This window comes from Lissotriton helveticus, chromosome 2_1 (genome assembly GCF_964261635.1).
Source record: "Lissotriton helveticus chromosome 2_1, aLisHel1.1, whole genome shotgun sequence".
Classification (NCBI taxonomy): Eukaryota; Metazoa; Chordata; class Amphibia; order Caudata; family Salamandridae; genus Lissotriton; species Lissotriton helveticus.
In genome coordinates, this window is record NC_136059.1 from 505,533,331 (window position 1) to 505,550,120 (window position 16,790).

A 16,790-nucleotide genomic window follows, 5' to 3' on the forward strand; every position below is an offset into this window, starting at 1 on the left:
TGCCATTTGGATAGCAGCACATTAAGGGGGATTAAGTCATACCGTAACAAAAACCAAAACCTACGAATCCCGTGTGGTAAATTCCACAGGGCATACGGTTGAGGCTGTTTCAATCTATAGGAAGAGATGAGTGGCACCACATTCCTTTTATCTCCGATTGTTTTTTTATCAGATAAAAAACAATACTCCCACGAAGCCTCCTTAAGGACCTGCTTTAACAGCATGGGAGAGTAGGAGAAGAGCGCACTTTCATCCAGTCTAAGGATTTTGACAGCCCTTCTAAAATTACTAACAAGTTTGGAGAATTCCTTAAAATTGCCCAATAGTTCATTTTTGAGTAAAGCTCGCAGGGTTCCCTCTCTTGCTCTGGCCAAACTGGCTACCCACCTTATTAAGGCACACAGCCCCTGAACCCAGGCACTTCTGAGTCCAAAATCCAACCTGCAGGCGGCCAGAGGACAGGCATTGTTTAAAGTCGAGAGGGATCTTAGGAGTTTTCCCTCGATCTTGTGGCAAAAGTCCCAAAGTTTTATCTCTATTATTTCTATACCGTACAAGATGGTTGCGGGGATTTTAGCTCTAAATACTTCAAGAAGGCTAGAGAAATGTCTTTTCCCCGTTGCCAGGTATAGGGACTTTAATCCATTGCCATGGGCAAGAGCTTTGCGAGAGCAATGCTCTATATGGGGATTCTCGCTCATGTTGGCCGAGACTATTTTCCCTAAAAATGTGTAACAAGTTACGACCTCCAGTCTATGAGCTCCAATGGCCCAGCCAAAATTTGTCGAGCGGCATTTCTTCCTGCCAGCTATACACATCACCTTACTTTTATTGATATTAATCTTCATATGATGCTCCCCAGCAAAGTCCTGAAGAGCCTGAAGCCGATTTGCCAGACCTACGGGAGTTAAGTCAAGCAATAACACATCGTCGGCATACATCAGGCAGGCGATTGGCATCCCTCCTATCAACGGTGCGATCCCCTCACTGTGGGACACAACAGCAGGGAGGTCAGTAGTATATAGGGAGAACAACAGGGGCGCCAATAAGCAGCCCTGTTTAAGGCCATTCTGGGATGGTATTTTGGCCGAAAGTCCCCTCTCACCCCCCATTAAGACCCTGCACCAGGTCCCAGTGTGCAGAGCCCGCACCAATTCCAACAGGGGAGTAGGGACGCCCAGTAACGCCAATTTTCTCCACAGCGTTCCCCGATCTACTTTGTCGAACGCTGTGGAGAAATCAATGAAGGCGGCGTATACGACACCCCCTCTCACCTCGACATATTTGTCAGTGACAACCTGAAGAGCAGTCAGGTTGTCCAGAGTACCATGTTCCCTTCGGAAGCCAGTCTGTTCCAACGGCAAGATATTACGCTCCTCGACCCAATCAGAAAGGGAACTCAGGAGGCATTTCGCAAAGACCTTTCCGATGGAGTCAAGGAGCGCAATCATGCGATAGTTGCAGGGGCTGTCCCGTGCCCCTTTCTTAAAGATAGGGACCAGAATGCTTCCTCTCCACGATGCAGGAACACGATTGGAGAGATGGCATGCCCTAAACAGGGGATATAAGATTTTGCTCCAGGTTAATGGATCCTTTTTTAGGACCGTCATCGGAAGCTCATCCGGTCCCATGGCCCCAGAGGAACGCATATTTTTTATAGCCAACTCGATTTCCTTCTCAGAGGGAAAGAAAACCGAGTCATCAGGGGTGGCATACATGATGTTATCCGTACTTGTGGTCCCATTCCCTGCATATAATTCCCGGATATGAGAGGACCATATATCCTCAGGTATAGCTATGGGAATAGGGGCGTGGCGTGTACCACATCCTTTCCCGATTATTGCCCAAAAGTCTTTAATGTTGCCATATGCAGCAGATTCCCTAAGTTTGATCCATACTTCATCCTCCCTGTCCCGTTTGATTTTTAGCTTGAGTCTGCTTCTCTTTCTTCTTAACCTAGCAATATTTTTCCCTCGTTCTGGTACCCTTTCAACGTACTGTGCACGGATCAGTTTGTTTAAATCCCTATTTAAATTACGGAGAGTCAGAGGGACTACCTCTCCTTTTTTCCTAGGGGGGACAGTTTTTTTAGCATTCAAAAGAATCTTTAACATGAATTCCTCAAAACAAACTATTTCATTTCCGTTCCACTCTTCTATTTCCTTAAGGGTATCGGTCAGTAGTTCCTGTTCTCCATTAATGGCAGCATAATTCCAGAAGCATCTTCCGGTTGTTGGGAGGAAGGTGACCTCCTTGCCATTTAGCGACCAGGGTGCCGAATTCAAAGAGTTTAGTGAGATTGATATTAATAATATACTATGGTCGCTCAGGGTCGTGGGGATGATCTGTAAGTCAAGAATCTGGGGAAACAGACCATAACTGGCGATGGCGTAGTCCAAAATTGATGACCCAAAGGGGGATTTATGGGTATAATTTGCGGGGACGTCAGATGGAAATCTTCCGTTTAAGATGATACCATCCCCGATCGCTAGTTCTTTTAACAGGATCTTCCCCCTTTTATTTGTCTTTAAATCTTCCGGGAAAAGTGTCTGGGGGATGCAATATGCTTCCTCCTTTGCTTTATCCCTGAAGAGTTTTAGACTAGCATTTGATACTTTACAATTCAAATCACCAATAAGTAAAATTGTGGGAAAAGGAGGTGAATTTTTTATCTTATCCATATACTGGAGAACCCGCTGCAAGTTGTCATTAAAGCGTTCCTCAGGCGGAATATACACATTAAAAATTACCAAAGGGTATTGTGCATTATCAAAAAATATATTTTCTAAAGTTATTGTGTGGAAAAGTCTACTGGAATCAATGTAATGGGAAAATCTCCATTGAAACTTATTTGACAGTAAACAGGCGAGGCCCCCCCTAGCATGCCCTTTCTTAGAGGGCGCAGCCGGTATTTCCAAAACATAATAATCTTTTAATGGCATTAACCTGTCTATGCACCATGTTTCCTGGATACACAATATATCAGCCTCCAGAGTGGATAATAGGGTCATTTTCTCCGGGCTGCTATGGAAACCGGCCGCGTTCCAGGAAATTATGTTTAAGGCTGGGTTAAAGATGTTGGAACAATTTGGGGTTATCCTTATTTTTTGTTGATAATGCACTATGCAGCCAATTCCACCGGTTATTGTCATCATTGAGTGTGGAATTCTCAACTAGTGGAAGAGGCTTCACGTGCGATACAGAACGTTTTCCTCTGGATACCCAAATTTTCAGGTCTCTCAGAGGAGAGGAAACCCCATTTTGCTCACCGCCCCTCAACCCCTGTTTATCAGAAGCGTTTAGCTTGCCAAGGGTAGAAATAGGGAGAATATCAATACCCAAGCGTTGGAAATTTTCAGCCTGCTCTAATATCAGATTTGATATAATGGGGGAATAAAATTTCACCCGAATACTCGAAACCCGACTTCCACCCAGCAGAGTCACCAGGTCTATGTCTCTAGACTGAATGTGATAGAAACATTCGACTTCACTGAAACGCTTAAGAAGCCAGGCTCTATTTAACAAGAGGTCAGTATCAAATAATGGAACAAAATCTAGTACACGCACATCCACGGGGGCCTTTGGCCTACTTACGGGAGGAGCCAAAGGGCAAGAATTTTCAGAGTCAATTGTTACCACGAAGGGGGGGGCAAAAGGGTTTAAATTCCCGGATGGATGGGGAATTAAGCCTCCCAGTGCACTCCGAAAAGGTGAGCCTGGGGGAAAGCCCCCAATTTGTGGAAGATCTTCCTGAGAGGGCAGGCTGTCTTGTTCATTTTCCTCCTCCACTGAGGTTGAAGTGGTTAAGTTCACATCCATGTCCACTTTTAGGGAAGTAGATAAGGATTCCCCATTCCTTGTTTCATTCTCCCTTGCCTCTGTGCATTTTTGGAAGATGATCCTCCGTTGCTTCTTTTTTCTATATTTTCGAATTGGCTTCCTCTTAGTGGCTTTGGTACTTTTTTGTTTACCATGTTTTCTTTTTTCTTCATTGACCTCAAGTTTATTGGCCGGGAGATCTTTTTCACCATCCGGGACAAAGATAGGAAATAACTCCTGAGCCGTTTTGAGGCCAGGCGGAACCTTATCCTCCTCCTCTATCTCCAGGACTATATTCTTGATGCAGTTTGATGCTGCAGTATGAGGCCTCTCCTTAAGAGGCACCATATCAGGCTCTTCATTTTTCTTGACTAGTTCACTTCTAATAGCAATACCGTTCCCCTCGGGTACAGATAGTCCAGGCTCGCGGGGGGAGGGCATACTCAAATCCGGCATTTTCTGCAGCAGTAACTTTAGGATTTGAGTAACTGATTCAAGGATACAGTCAGAGCTGCCAACAAATTTCCCCAAAAGCTGCAAGATAGAAGCAAGAAGTTGTTCCAGCGCGATCATGAACTCAGAGATCGGCTTTTCTCGTGCTTCCGCAGTGCAGATATTATCTAGGAGATTGAGGTCAGGGCTCTTGGAGGAGTTTAGTAAGTCAGATAATTCATGTCTGTTTAGCGACGGGGTGCTACTGTACAGCATTAACCCTGATGGGGTGGCGCCCCCCTGAGCTTTACATTTCTCCAGAGATTCCATTTTTGCAGGGCTTACGTAGCGACCCCATAGTTCCAAATCAGTGAATGATGCAGACAAGTCAACCTCCGGCCTGTCATTCAGGAGTACCTCATGGATCGATGGTATGTGCACTGGCTCACTTATAATCCTCGGCTTCCCATCTGTAGGATCCCGGGTGGAAGACCCTCCTACCATTGTTTGGGGAGCCCCCTGCTGAACCAGGGGAGATCGAACCTCAGGGGTAGCTGGTAAGCGTACTTCCGGAGCTTTAATATCTGGATTATGTAAAGTTGTACCTTGAGGTTTTTTTATACCAGACAAATCCCAGAGTTCAGATAACTGACATTGACCTTTCAAAGGTGGGTTGTTTACTGACTTGTTTCTTGTCCGAATGGTAGTTACTTTCCGGACAGGTTTTTCTCCCACTACCTTTCCTGAACGTAAAGTTTTAGACATTTTTCCACAATAATATAAAAATAGATAAATAACAATATTAAACGTATAAAAGTCTGGAATTAGGACCGACCCGGGCAAAGCAGGTAAGACCAGGGTTCAGTGTAGCTATCACAGTTCTCGCATGGGAATATCCTCCCACTCAGATGAACACAGAAGCGGATAGATGATAGCAGTGTAAAATATAAAATATAAGAGAGCGGGCCCGGCCCGGCCTACCTCGGTCACTGAGGGCCACAGAGGGCCCGCCCTTTGCCCGGGCTTCGCCCGGCGTCGCCCGCGCGCGTCCCGCGATGCGCGGACCCTCTGCACAATTGTAGCCAGGTGAGGGGGGCGTGGCGGGGAGTTGTTCTTGGCCCCGATGGGTTTGTGGGCTTTGTAGTTTCACACTGACCAGCCACCGCCCGTCGCCTTCACTCCTCACACGAGTGTTTCCCGCGCAGCGGGAAACGCGAGCAGTTTTTCACCAGCGCTGTCAGCTAGCGCTTTGCAGGAAATCAATGTAGGCACGTTGCTCCAAGATTAGGAGATGCAGGCTTCGCTCCAGCGACCAGGAATCCAGCAGAGTAAAGGAGTTCTCCGCTCCACAGCAGACCCTCTGCACAATTGTAGCCAGGTGAGGGGGGCGTGGCGGGGAGTTGTTCTTGGCCCCGATGGGTTTGTGGGCTTTGTAGTTTCACACTGACCAGCCACCGCCCGTCGCCTTCACTCCTCACACGAGTGTTTCCCGCGCAGCGGGAAACGCGAGCAGTTTTTCACCAGCGCTGTCAGCTAGCGCTTTGCAGGAAATCAATGTAGGCACGTTGCTCCAAGATTAGGAGATGCAGGCTTCGCTCCAGCGACCAGGAATCCAGCAGAGTAAAGGAGTTCTCCCTCCAGTGTCCACCTTTTAAGCAAAGGACGCTGTTGCACAGTTAGTCGAAAGGGCTCTGGGATGGTTTCATGTTAACATACGCGTGGAATCTACACACAGGTAGCTTGTCACGGGAGGGAACCAACAGGGATTGATACTAAAATGGTGCACACCTTATAATGTGATTAGGCATTCATAGTGCAGGTCTGTTGTGCTTACTGAAGGTCTTTGGTGTTTAAACTGTAATACATATTATAGGCGAAAATTGCACTAAAGTACAGTTTTGCTCTACTTAGGCCAAAAAGGTCCAGCTTGGAATCAATTTAAGGGTAAACATTCAACTTGAGTGCAGATCCACAGTCCCTTACTTCATATCTATCTTCCTTAAGACACTAAAAATTGTCATATATTCCAGGCTCAGCTCATAAGCTGATTCCAGGCCTTTGTTCCCCCTACTGGGTCAAGTTAATTACTCTGCTCTCCAGCAGGAGGATCAAAGCCCTGCCCACACAATAGAGTCATTACCAGTGATTCACCCAATTTCTGCGAAAGACCGTAAAGGACACCACTTAGGAGTCAGAACTCACTCCAGCAGATGCCACCAGCACTAAAACAGGGCAGGCCCAGTTAGAACTGGTTAGTTCAGCTCTTCAAGAAAGTGGTCATCTTGCAGAATTTGTGTACCAGTAGCTTAACAGGATGTCAGTCAACCGACTCTTGGAATACACTTCTCAGTCTATCGCAGGGATTCTGCTCAGGAACAGAACTATGCTTGGGACCGTAGAACACCGGCATGTAGGAACTGAATCCCAATACTATCTCAGTGTCTATGAGACAGAGTCTGACTAATTATAGGGACTCACTAGCCCTCCCAATCCTTCCAGATAAACACGTGAATTGGCAGACCAGAACATAACACTTGTGACCCTCTCTGGAGTCGCAGTAACAGGACACACTATTTTCCTCTCTCACCAATACTTGTCCACAGGAAGATAAACAAGAGACATGGAGGACGTTAAGAATATTTAAACTATTGTCCTCTATGATGCAGTATTTGCTCCACAATTAGAAAACAAATGGATAGCCAAAATATCGCTAGCATGGTTAAAAAACCACATACCATGAAAAGCCCTGTCATGTTATACGACAGATTAGCCTAACCCCTCTCCAAGTTTAGCATGCATGACAAACTTGGGGTTAGCGGATCTTTGGAGGGAGAGAGCGGGCACTACGTTGGGGGTGTCTTTTCACAACCTCAAATACAAGCATAAATCCCGAATCGATTACGCTCTCTTCAGCTATAGTCTTAAGGATGTCCTGAAGGAGTTGGTCTACCTCCCCTCCCATTTGTCCGATCATTCGGCTATTCTCTTCTCACTAACACTGGATCAGCAGACTAAACACACCTCCTGGTCTTTTGACCGGACCATTCTGCTTGAGGAAGAAGAGACGGACTTCCTTTTAGGAGAGTCTACCTCTATCCTAGAATGTAATCTAAACTCTGCCTCCTTGGCTATCGTGTGGGATGCGTTTAAGGCCTACCTAAGAGGATGTATCATCAACCGATCCTCATACAGAAGGAAGCAATACAGAGAAGGGATATCAAGCATAGAGCGGGAGCGGACACTCCTAGACCTGAAGCTAGGCTCTGGTACTATACCCTTAGTAGATCAAGAGAGACGGAAGGAGCTAATAGCAAAGCTGGATAATATACTACAAAGAAGGGTGGCAAAGAGGTGGGAGGCCAGCAAGCTCTCACACTTCGAGTATGGAGAGGCCGCAGGTAAAGTTTTAGCCTGGAAAATCAAATCAGATCAGGCCAAAAAGTATATCAGGGAAGTGAGAGGGGATGGGGAAGTTACGCCTAGGACCTCAAATACAGACATAGGAAAAGCCTTCCAGGAGTTCTTCCAGAAAATTTATAAAGAAGAGACTATAGTTGACCCAATGGCCAGGGACGCGTGGTTAGAGAAGGTTGGTCTTCCTGCGCTTTCCTTGGAACAGGGCGATCGTCTGGACAAGGAAATAACAGATGCAGAAGTCAGCAACGCCATCAAACAACTGAAGCTGGGGAAGGCCGCTGGGCCAGGTGGTATCCCTGGCGAGCTCTACCGTGCTCTGGGCTTAGCCATTGTCCCAATCTTGACTGGCCTTTTCAACGACATCCTATTAAATGGAGCGTTGCCACCCGAGTCGTGGGGCGCGGCAGACATCGCTCTGATCCTAAAACCAGGTAAGGACCCGGTGGACTGTGGGTCCTATCGGCCGATTTTGCTCCTAAACAATGATTATAAGATCTTTACCGCTATTTTGTCGGCTCGGCTTGGGAGTGAGATCGGCACGATTATCCATCAAGATCAAAAGGGCTTCATACGGGGGCTTCATACGGGGGCGCCAGTTAGCAGATCTAACCCATGACCTGGTAGGTGCGATGGATATCGCCTCAACCTTCGCCCTTCCTCTGGCCATTATGACCCTTGATGCTACTAAAGCATTCGATAGGGTCAACTGGCCCGATCTGGCCGCAGTAATGAGGAAGTTTCAACTCGGGGCCAAGTTCTAACCGTGCAATCAATCATCTATATAGAGATCCCAGGGCTAGTCTCCTGGTCAATGGTACCCGCACTGAGCCCTTTCAAATCATGAGGGGCACTAGACAGGGCTGTCCGCTCTCCCCCTCCTATTTAATATTTATGTTGAACCCTTCGTCCAGATCCTGAGAGATGAACGTAGCATCCCGTCCTTTAAATTCTGTGGTTCGGAGAAGAAGGTCGGACTTTATGCCGATGATATCCTAATATACACCACAGACCCTGTCCAGGCTTTCCCATTGGTTGTAAGGAGGGCGGAGGATTTTGGGCGGGTCTCCGGGTATGAAATTAATGCGGGGAAAAGTGAGCTTATGACCTGGAATATTGATAACTTACATCTTCCAGTGACCCCCTCAATTCGTTATCTGGGAGTTAAAATCACCCATGACATCGGTACGCTGGCTCACACCAATTTAGATCGGGTCTTTCGTGAGTCTAAGGCACTATTGAGAGCCTGGTCCTTTCTCCCTCTGACTGTGTATGGGAAAACAAACCTAGTGAAAATGTCTATCCTCCCTAAATTTACGTTCATCTTCAATTCCATTCCACTAGCATTTGACCCCAAACAGCTCCATAAATGTCAGCAGGAAATTAATTCTTTTATTTGGAGTTATAAAACAGTAAGGCTGGCATGGAAAAAATTAAGGAGGAGGAGGAGGGAGAAGGGAGGGCTTGCATTGCCAGACCTAGAGTACAATGCCTGGGCATTTCAGCTGTCCCACTCCAGGATGTTGCTGAAGACCCCTGAAGACAACTCAAATGGGAAAATGTTTAAGGCCATGTTAACTGGGGCTAATCTTCCAGTTGACGGTTTTCTGTTTAAGTTTGGACACCAGAGGTTCTTTAAAAAGGTGAGACAAAAGATTTTACAATTATTGGTGAGAGAATGGGTTCAAATAAAAGCCAGAGTTGGGTTGGCATACTTTTCCAACCTCGCCCCAATCTGGGATTCCCCGGGGCTCCCCCCTGTCTAAAAGATAGCCTCGCAGTACCCCTACTAGAGGCAGGGGTTCTAAGATGGGAAGAGTTGATGGCAGGAGGTTCTTGGGTAGAATGGGAGGTGCTCTCCGAGAGGGTCGGCCCAGCCCTATCTAGATTCAAATATTTACAACTGGTCAGCTGGTCCCGGGAGCAGTCAAGAAAAAATGTTCAGGTTGGGAGGTACAGTTTTCTAGAAAAACATCTGGTAGAAAGGCAAACGGGGGGTAAAGAGGTGACCTTTTGGTACTGGTCCATCATGGAGGAGGCAGATGGCGAATTTAATCTCCCGTCAGAGTTGTGGGGAAGTGACATGGGGGCACAGGGTGAGGACCTATGGTTTAGATCTTTTAGTCTCCTCTACAAAATTGTCAAGCCAGCATGGTTAAGACGTAACCAACTGTTTACTGTGCACCGAGCATATCTTTCCCCCCAAAGGCTTTCTAAATTCCAGCCAGGAAAGTGTTGCAACAAGTGCCTCCTCCCAGCAGCCTCTGATATTCATATGTTTTGGGACTGCCCCGGTATCATGGCGTATTGGGAAGAAGTTAAGGCTACCTTGGAGTCAATCCTTAAAATACCGATTTCCCTCAGCTTGGCCTTAATTATATTTGGTCTGGAAGACAACATTACGGGGTTGGCAAGGACTTTTCTGTTCTACGCAATCCTCCTGGCAAGACGGCAAATATGTAAACACTGGGTCGACTCCAACCCACCAACCCACGCAGATTGGCTGGCATCGCTCTACGAAACATCAAGGGTGGACACAGCTAGATCTGGCAGCTCTCGGAGCCTTGCTTTTTGGAATCTGTTAGTCAGTGGAGATGAAAAGCCACTCGGGCCTCCGGGTTTTTTTTTTTTTCCTGCTAGGATTAGAGTTCATTGGCAGTACACTACAGTGCGGTGTCATAAGCATGCGTAAAGCTTCAGCACCAGCTGAGAGATGACTGCCAACCTTTCCTTTGCTTAAATGGGGCCAGCATGAGCAGATTTGGAATACCACTTTCACGCACATTTACCATACACAGTGGTAAACAAAACCTCCAGCCACGGTCATTCATAAACCCATAAAAGCAAGGCACACTGATCCATATATTTAATCCCTATTTCTTAACCAGGAGTTGTGGGTCACAATGTCTGGAACATCATGGCTATTGTAACTCCAAAAACCAAGCTTGAGAAGGATATAATAACCCAGTGAAAACATAGCAATGCTGCTAAAGGTCTTTTGTTTTTAAGGGAAAAAAACATAAAATCAACACGATCAAAGAAAAGAAAAAAGGTGACATATAAGGACAGTGTGGTGCCAGACTTTCAGCAATACAGATACACCTGATATCTCTCGGATAGAGGTCTGTTTAAGTGTAGCCATGTAAAGGGTACAGGCTAAAAAAAGTATGGTTAAAAGGCAGGCAAAGTTGAGTCTTTTACGTAGGGACTCATTCATATAATACATACTTGGATGCAACAAGGAAGGGTATGAAGCAGTTGTGCATTTGTTCATAATGTGTTACTTCGTCTGCACACAGGTTCAATCAGAAATAGAACTAAAGTAGATTTGGCAGTAAAATGGACTGCTGAAAGTCAGTGGTAGAGTCCTTTCTTGATGGAGACCATTGAGGAATTTATACAGTGGACATCGTTCTGAATTAACACTACTAGTAGTGATGCTTGGATTGGTACCTTAAGTACAACTTGAACAGAAATCTCATGTTAAATGAAGATTAGTCATCTGTGGTGTATGTACGAACCCACCAGCTCATCCTCTTATTAATGATAGATTTGGTCTGTTAATAAAAGAGTTAACATGCATCTGTTTCCATCAACTGTCATCAGCATCCATCTAACATATATCCTATATTGCAACAGCAGCTTTTCTCCACAGCTCATTTTAGTGTTCTAATAGTGAATTACGGTATCACTTATACTGCATCAGAGAAGCCACATTCATGTCCTTGCTGTGTTGCTTCTTCTGCTACTCAGAGTACTCACGTGATCAAATGTACCAGCCCACTATGTTCACACTGGCTACTGTTGCTGATGATGCAGACTATGGACATAGAAGGGGCAATATCCTATTGAAAAGAGACTTCTAAGCTGTATAACTTTCGCCATGTTCAACTTCCAGCCTACATCGAGCATAATGGCAATTGATCAGGCCTTGTTGCACTGTCAGTTGTGCCTACAACTAAATCTACAAACAAGTTCATCAACATGGTAAAGTTATCTGCCAGTACTATTCTCTACAAACAAACCTCGGTCACATTATAAATACTAAACCCCCCTTTAAAATATTCCAACAATTAAAAAGCAGTTTTTTCTAGTTAACGTTACACAGCAGGTCATTTTTGCATCCTTGCCGGACAAGGACCATAATGTACACAGCCCATTTCTCATGATTGGAGAATGTATGTCAATTGTCTTCTAGTTTTGCCCACAGATAAACAATGGACCCAAATGCAATCTTTCATCAGCTTATCTCGTGCCTACCTTTACTCATAATTGTCATCTCTAGAGTGGACTACTGCAATCCAATTCATGGCAAATTTCCGTGTAAGATCATGGGAAACTCCAATAGGTACAGAAATATGTGACTTTCTTAATAGTCGGTCTCAAACCATCATGCCTAAGGCGTTCCACTGGTGTAGATAAATACAAAATACTATGCTTTATAAAGACTCTACATGCTCATCCTCGGGTTGCTTAGCGAGTTTGGTGATTTCATGCCACCTGACTAGACAGCTACTGTTTGCAACCCCCCCAAACGTTACTGTGCAAGCCACTGCGATAAAACAGTTAGGTGGGTAGGGGGTATCAATACATTCTCAATGTTCATCCCTCTGGTACTGCCTTTGTTTCCCAACCTTCCTACATAGCAAAATCGGTAAGTAAAACAAAGAACTGCAACTGCAAATCTTAAGCCAAATGTAAGGACCTACCGGGATCTTCTACCCACTTGGCTACCAGATGTCCCACATATTCAGTTTGTATGTGTGCCCACTAACACACAATCCATACTGCTGCCTCAGTTCGAAAAAGCCACTATAAGTGGCAGTGTGAGAACTCTATAAACATGGGTCATATTTAGTACGCAACATATTCAACTTGCCTTGTAACTAATTTCAATTGTGATACATATGTACTTACCAAACACTGCAAAATGTACTCCAATTGAGTTGAGGATGGAAATCATGTGTCTACCTTTCGTTATCGTACTCACAACCGATGGATTTAAACAATCTCCGCTGAAGATAATGAGCGGATTCTGAGAACTGAATTTTTTCACAGCTGTTGCAAACCTATCATGAATGAAATAATTAGTTTGCCATTACAGAAAATAAATTCAGTTACAGATAAAAAAAGGTTGACAAAAATGCAAGCTCTCATAACTGAGTGTCATGTCTTGTATGTTATAAACAAATTGCCAGATTTAAAATTGATCACTGTATAAAATACAATTAAGTACCGAGCAGCAGATTTTAAGAAAAATCTCACAAAGTATACATTGATATTTCGACTTTTGTATTGTACTTTTTTTGTTTGTATTTTTATTGAAAGGTATATATATATATATATATAATATATATTTTTTAATTTAATTATCGCTCCAAAATCCTCCTAACGTTATCAAGGAAGACAGTACTCACGGGGGCAGGTTCCACAGTTTATTCATGAACCACAGGCACAGACGCTTTTCGGCACCAGCCTTCGTCGATTTTGGAGCAATAATTGGATATGCAGGAGCACCCCCATATTGTCAGCACCAGTCCACAAGTTCACCGTGCTGGTACGTGTGAAGCATGAATATATATCAGCAGTACGAAATAACCGGTTTTGTTAGAGAGATGATATAAAAGAAAGCATTATGACACAGGGGCGGTTTGGCACTGCGGGCACTCGGGCATGGGCCGAAGGGCCGGTGTCTCAGTGCACTCTGTAGGCCGGTTTTTCCCCCTTCACCAGTCCACAGAGAGCACCGACAGGGAGAGGAAAGCAGCTTCGCGGTGTTCCGTCATTTTAATCTCCCCATCGGGATGATCTCCCACTTCTCATAACCCCTGTAGAGGGGGACCAAGAAGACAGGGAGAGCATCAACTTAGCCTAAAGCTGTATTTTTAAGCTCCCCTATGAGTACGGGGAGACCACACCGATGGGGGAGATCATCTACTTAGACGTTGGCCAGTCAGTGATGATCAGCTGTGGCCTCTCCAGGACCCCCTGCCCTGCCAAGCAATCACGCTGATGGTGGGCTGGGGAGGGGTGATTGTGTGCTCAGGCCTATGAGCAATTTTCCCCTCGGCCCCCTGAGGCCCACACAGCCCAGAAACAGTGTTTGTTTTAACACCTCCCACAGCCCTTCATTCAGGGCATTATGGGCGAGGAAGAATGGGTCTCACTATGGGGGCCAGGTGATGTGGGAACTGCTCCATCTTCACCTTAGCCCCCCTCCCCAGCCCCATGGATGGCCCAGAAGCTATGTTTTTGCTTTAGCCCCTCTCCTGCCAAGCCATTGCCCAGAGGCAGTGAAGGGCTGCGGAGGGTTGAGTAATTTACAAATAACTGGGGCCTCGCTGTTTTCAGGTGCTCCTGCGCTGGAGGGCTGGGAAATAATTTTGTAATAGAAAGGGGCCTGTTTTCAGATGCTCCTGTGCTGGAGGGCTGGGAATAATTTTTTAATAAAAAGGGGCCTTGCTGTTTTCAGATGCTCCAGGCTGGAGGGCTGGGGAATAATTTTTTAAGAGAAAGGGGCCTCGCTGTTTTCAGGTGCTCCTGTGCTGGAGGGCTGGGAATAATTTTTTAACAGAAAGGGGCCTTGCTGTTTTCAGATGCTCCTGCTGGAGGGCTGGGGAATAATTTTTTTAATAGAAAGGGGCCTCGCTGTTTTCAGGTGCTCCTGTGCTGGAGGGCTGGGAATATTTTTTTAACAGAAAGGGGCCTTGCTGTTTTTAAGATGCTCCTGCGCTGGAGGGCTGGGGAATAATTTTTTAAGAGAAAGGGGCCTTGCTGTTTTCAGGTGCTCCTGCGCTGGAGGGCTGGAGAATAATTTTGTAATAGAAAGGGGGCATGCTGTTTTCAGATGCTCCTGCACTGGAGGGGCTGGGAATAATTTGGTACTAGAAAGGGGCCTGTCTGATTTTCAGGTGCTCAGCTTGTAGGACATTGTCACTTTGGCCCTGTATCCTTCCCAAGAACAATATCCTCCCACTTACATTCCTTGTGTGTTTCGTGAAAGGGCATGGCCGCGAATGTGGGCTACGCCCTTGAATGTGGGCCACGCCACGCAAATGTGGGCCACGCCACGCAAATGTGGGCCACGCCCCGCAAATGTGGGCCACGCCCCGCAAACGTGGGCCACGCCCCGCAAATGTGGGCCACTTTTTTCGTCAGTGCCCGGGCCAAATTGTGATCCCAAGCCGACCCTGAATATGACATTGCAATATAAAAGGAGATCTCCCTCGTTTCCAAATATATAACATTATAAAAGAAGGGTGGTCAGTAGGCTAGAGAAGGAGAGGAAACATAACCAGAAGCAGGGTCATGTCCTTGTTTGGAGGGGTGTGGGGGGGGAGCAAGGAATGGGTAGAAAAAGAGGGAGGTGAGGGATAAAAGGAGTGTGTGACATAGCAAGTTATAACAAAGTATCATAAAACAAGATAAAACAAGTGAAATCAGATACAATAACATAAGGAGTGCCAAAGGTTTGTGCGGGGTCTGAGTCACCCTGGGTCGGGAAGCACAGTACCTTTCAGTTCAGGTCAGGTCGCCGCATGGATCATAAAACGCATTTTAGATTAGGGTAACCCAAAGGAAAAAATAAAATCTGAAAGTATTGCCTGTAACATTGTGGATATGAGCAAAAAATGGCAATACTAATAACAGTAACAATAAGAACAATTGTTACTTACCTGTAAACGGTGGTTCTCCAGTATTGGTGTCTTTCATAGATTCACATGCTTGAATATTCCCCGTCGTCGAAGTGGGAGCCCCACGGTAAATAAATTAGCAATAAACACCAACAATATATGTATATAGAAACATAATTACATACATTCTAAAACCATAAATACTATAAGTGCCAAGGATAGCAGTAACACATAGGAATACATTAGAAGAAAAAAGCACTTCCATAACATATCCAAGTCATTATGTTAGTCCAAACTACAGCCAATCAGGCGCAAGCACCCTCCTAGAACCTTCTCCTCAGAGGCTCAGGCCCTCAGATTTTCGTAGCACCAGAGTGACAAAAGAGTCTAAGAGGAGAAGCGAGCCTCTGGGGGGAGGTGGGTGGGTCGCATGTGAATCTATGAAAAACACCAATACTGGAGAACCACCGTTTACAGGTAATTAACAATTGTTCTTCTCCAGTATTGGGGTGTCTTTCATAGATTAACATGCTTGAATAGAATAGTGAACAGTCATAGCTGGCCACAAGGCAAAAGGGCAGTGCATAAGCATACAATGCAATGAAATCACATAATGCTGCCAGACAGATAAATTACTCATATAGGCGGAGGGAGTGAAAGAGGCTCACCTTATTTAAAAAGATTATGAAGCTTGGCCCACTGCTGAATCAGCTTCGTTGATCGTCTCGAGGCAGTAGTGCTTTGTAAAAGTATACCTGCTGGACCAAGTGGCTGCTCAGCATAATTGGTGAATCGGCACACCCGCAAACAGGGTAGTAGAGGAAGACATCGCCCTGGTGGAATGAGCGTGAACTGTAGATTGAAGAGGCTTGCCGGTCTTCGGATGACAAAATGAAATTGCTGAGGAAATCCAACGTGCAATAGTTGGCTTGGTAACAGAACGCCCCTTGCGCATGTGTCCGTAAGCAACAAACAGTTGATCAGACTTACGAAAGGGCACTGTCCTGTCGATGTAGAATTTAAGGCATCTTTTAACGTCCAATGAATGCAAACGTTGCTCCGCTGGAGGTTGAGGATAAGCGAATAAAGTCTTTAAGAACACTGGTTCATTGAGGTGAAAATCATTCGGCACCTTAGGCATGAATGCCGGGTTGGTGCGAAGTACGACACAGTCCGATTTGAATTGAAGAAAAGGAGGCTGAATGGTAAAGGCATGGATATCACTCACGTGACGTGAGGAGGTCAAGGCAAGAAGAAGGGCCACCTTCCAGGTCAAAATTTTCAAATCCGCTTTGTGAATGGGCTCAAAAGGTGCCTTCATCAATTGCGCCAAAACAACATTGAGATGCCAGGTAGGAGGAGGACGCCGAATGGGCGGGAACATCCTGAATAGTCCTTTGAAGAACTGTCAAATGACTCTGGAAGAGTAGAGTGAAGAAGACCCATCCTGCCGGAAACGAGAGATTGCCGCTAGGAAGACCTTCAAAGTGG

At 45.6% G+C, this 16,790-nt stretch overlaps 1 protein-coding gene across 2 annotated transcripts in view; it reads right to left on the bottom strand.

Annotated features, from left to right (window-relative positions):
* LOC144818091 (mannosylglucosyl-3-phosphoglycerate phosphatase-like) overlaps positions 1–16,790 on the bottom strand; it is a 799,862-nt gene that overhangs the window by 725,234 nt on the left and 57,838 nt on the right. For both annotated transcript variants that reach the window (XM_078675141.1, XM_078675142.1), the window contains exon 2: positions 12,583–12,734. In XM_078675141.1, the coding sequence (XP_078531267.1) occupies positions 12,583–12,628 (46 nt within the window). In that variant the 5' untranslated portion in view covers positions 12,629–12,734. The remainder of the gene's footprint in view (positions 1–12,582; positions 12,735–16,790) is intronic.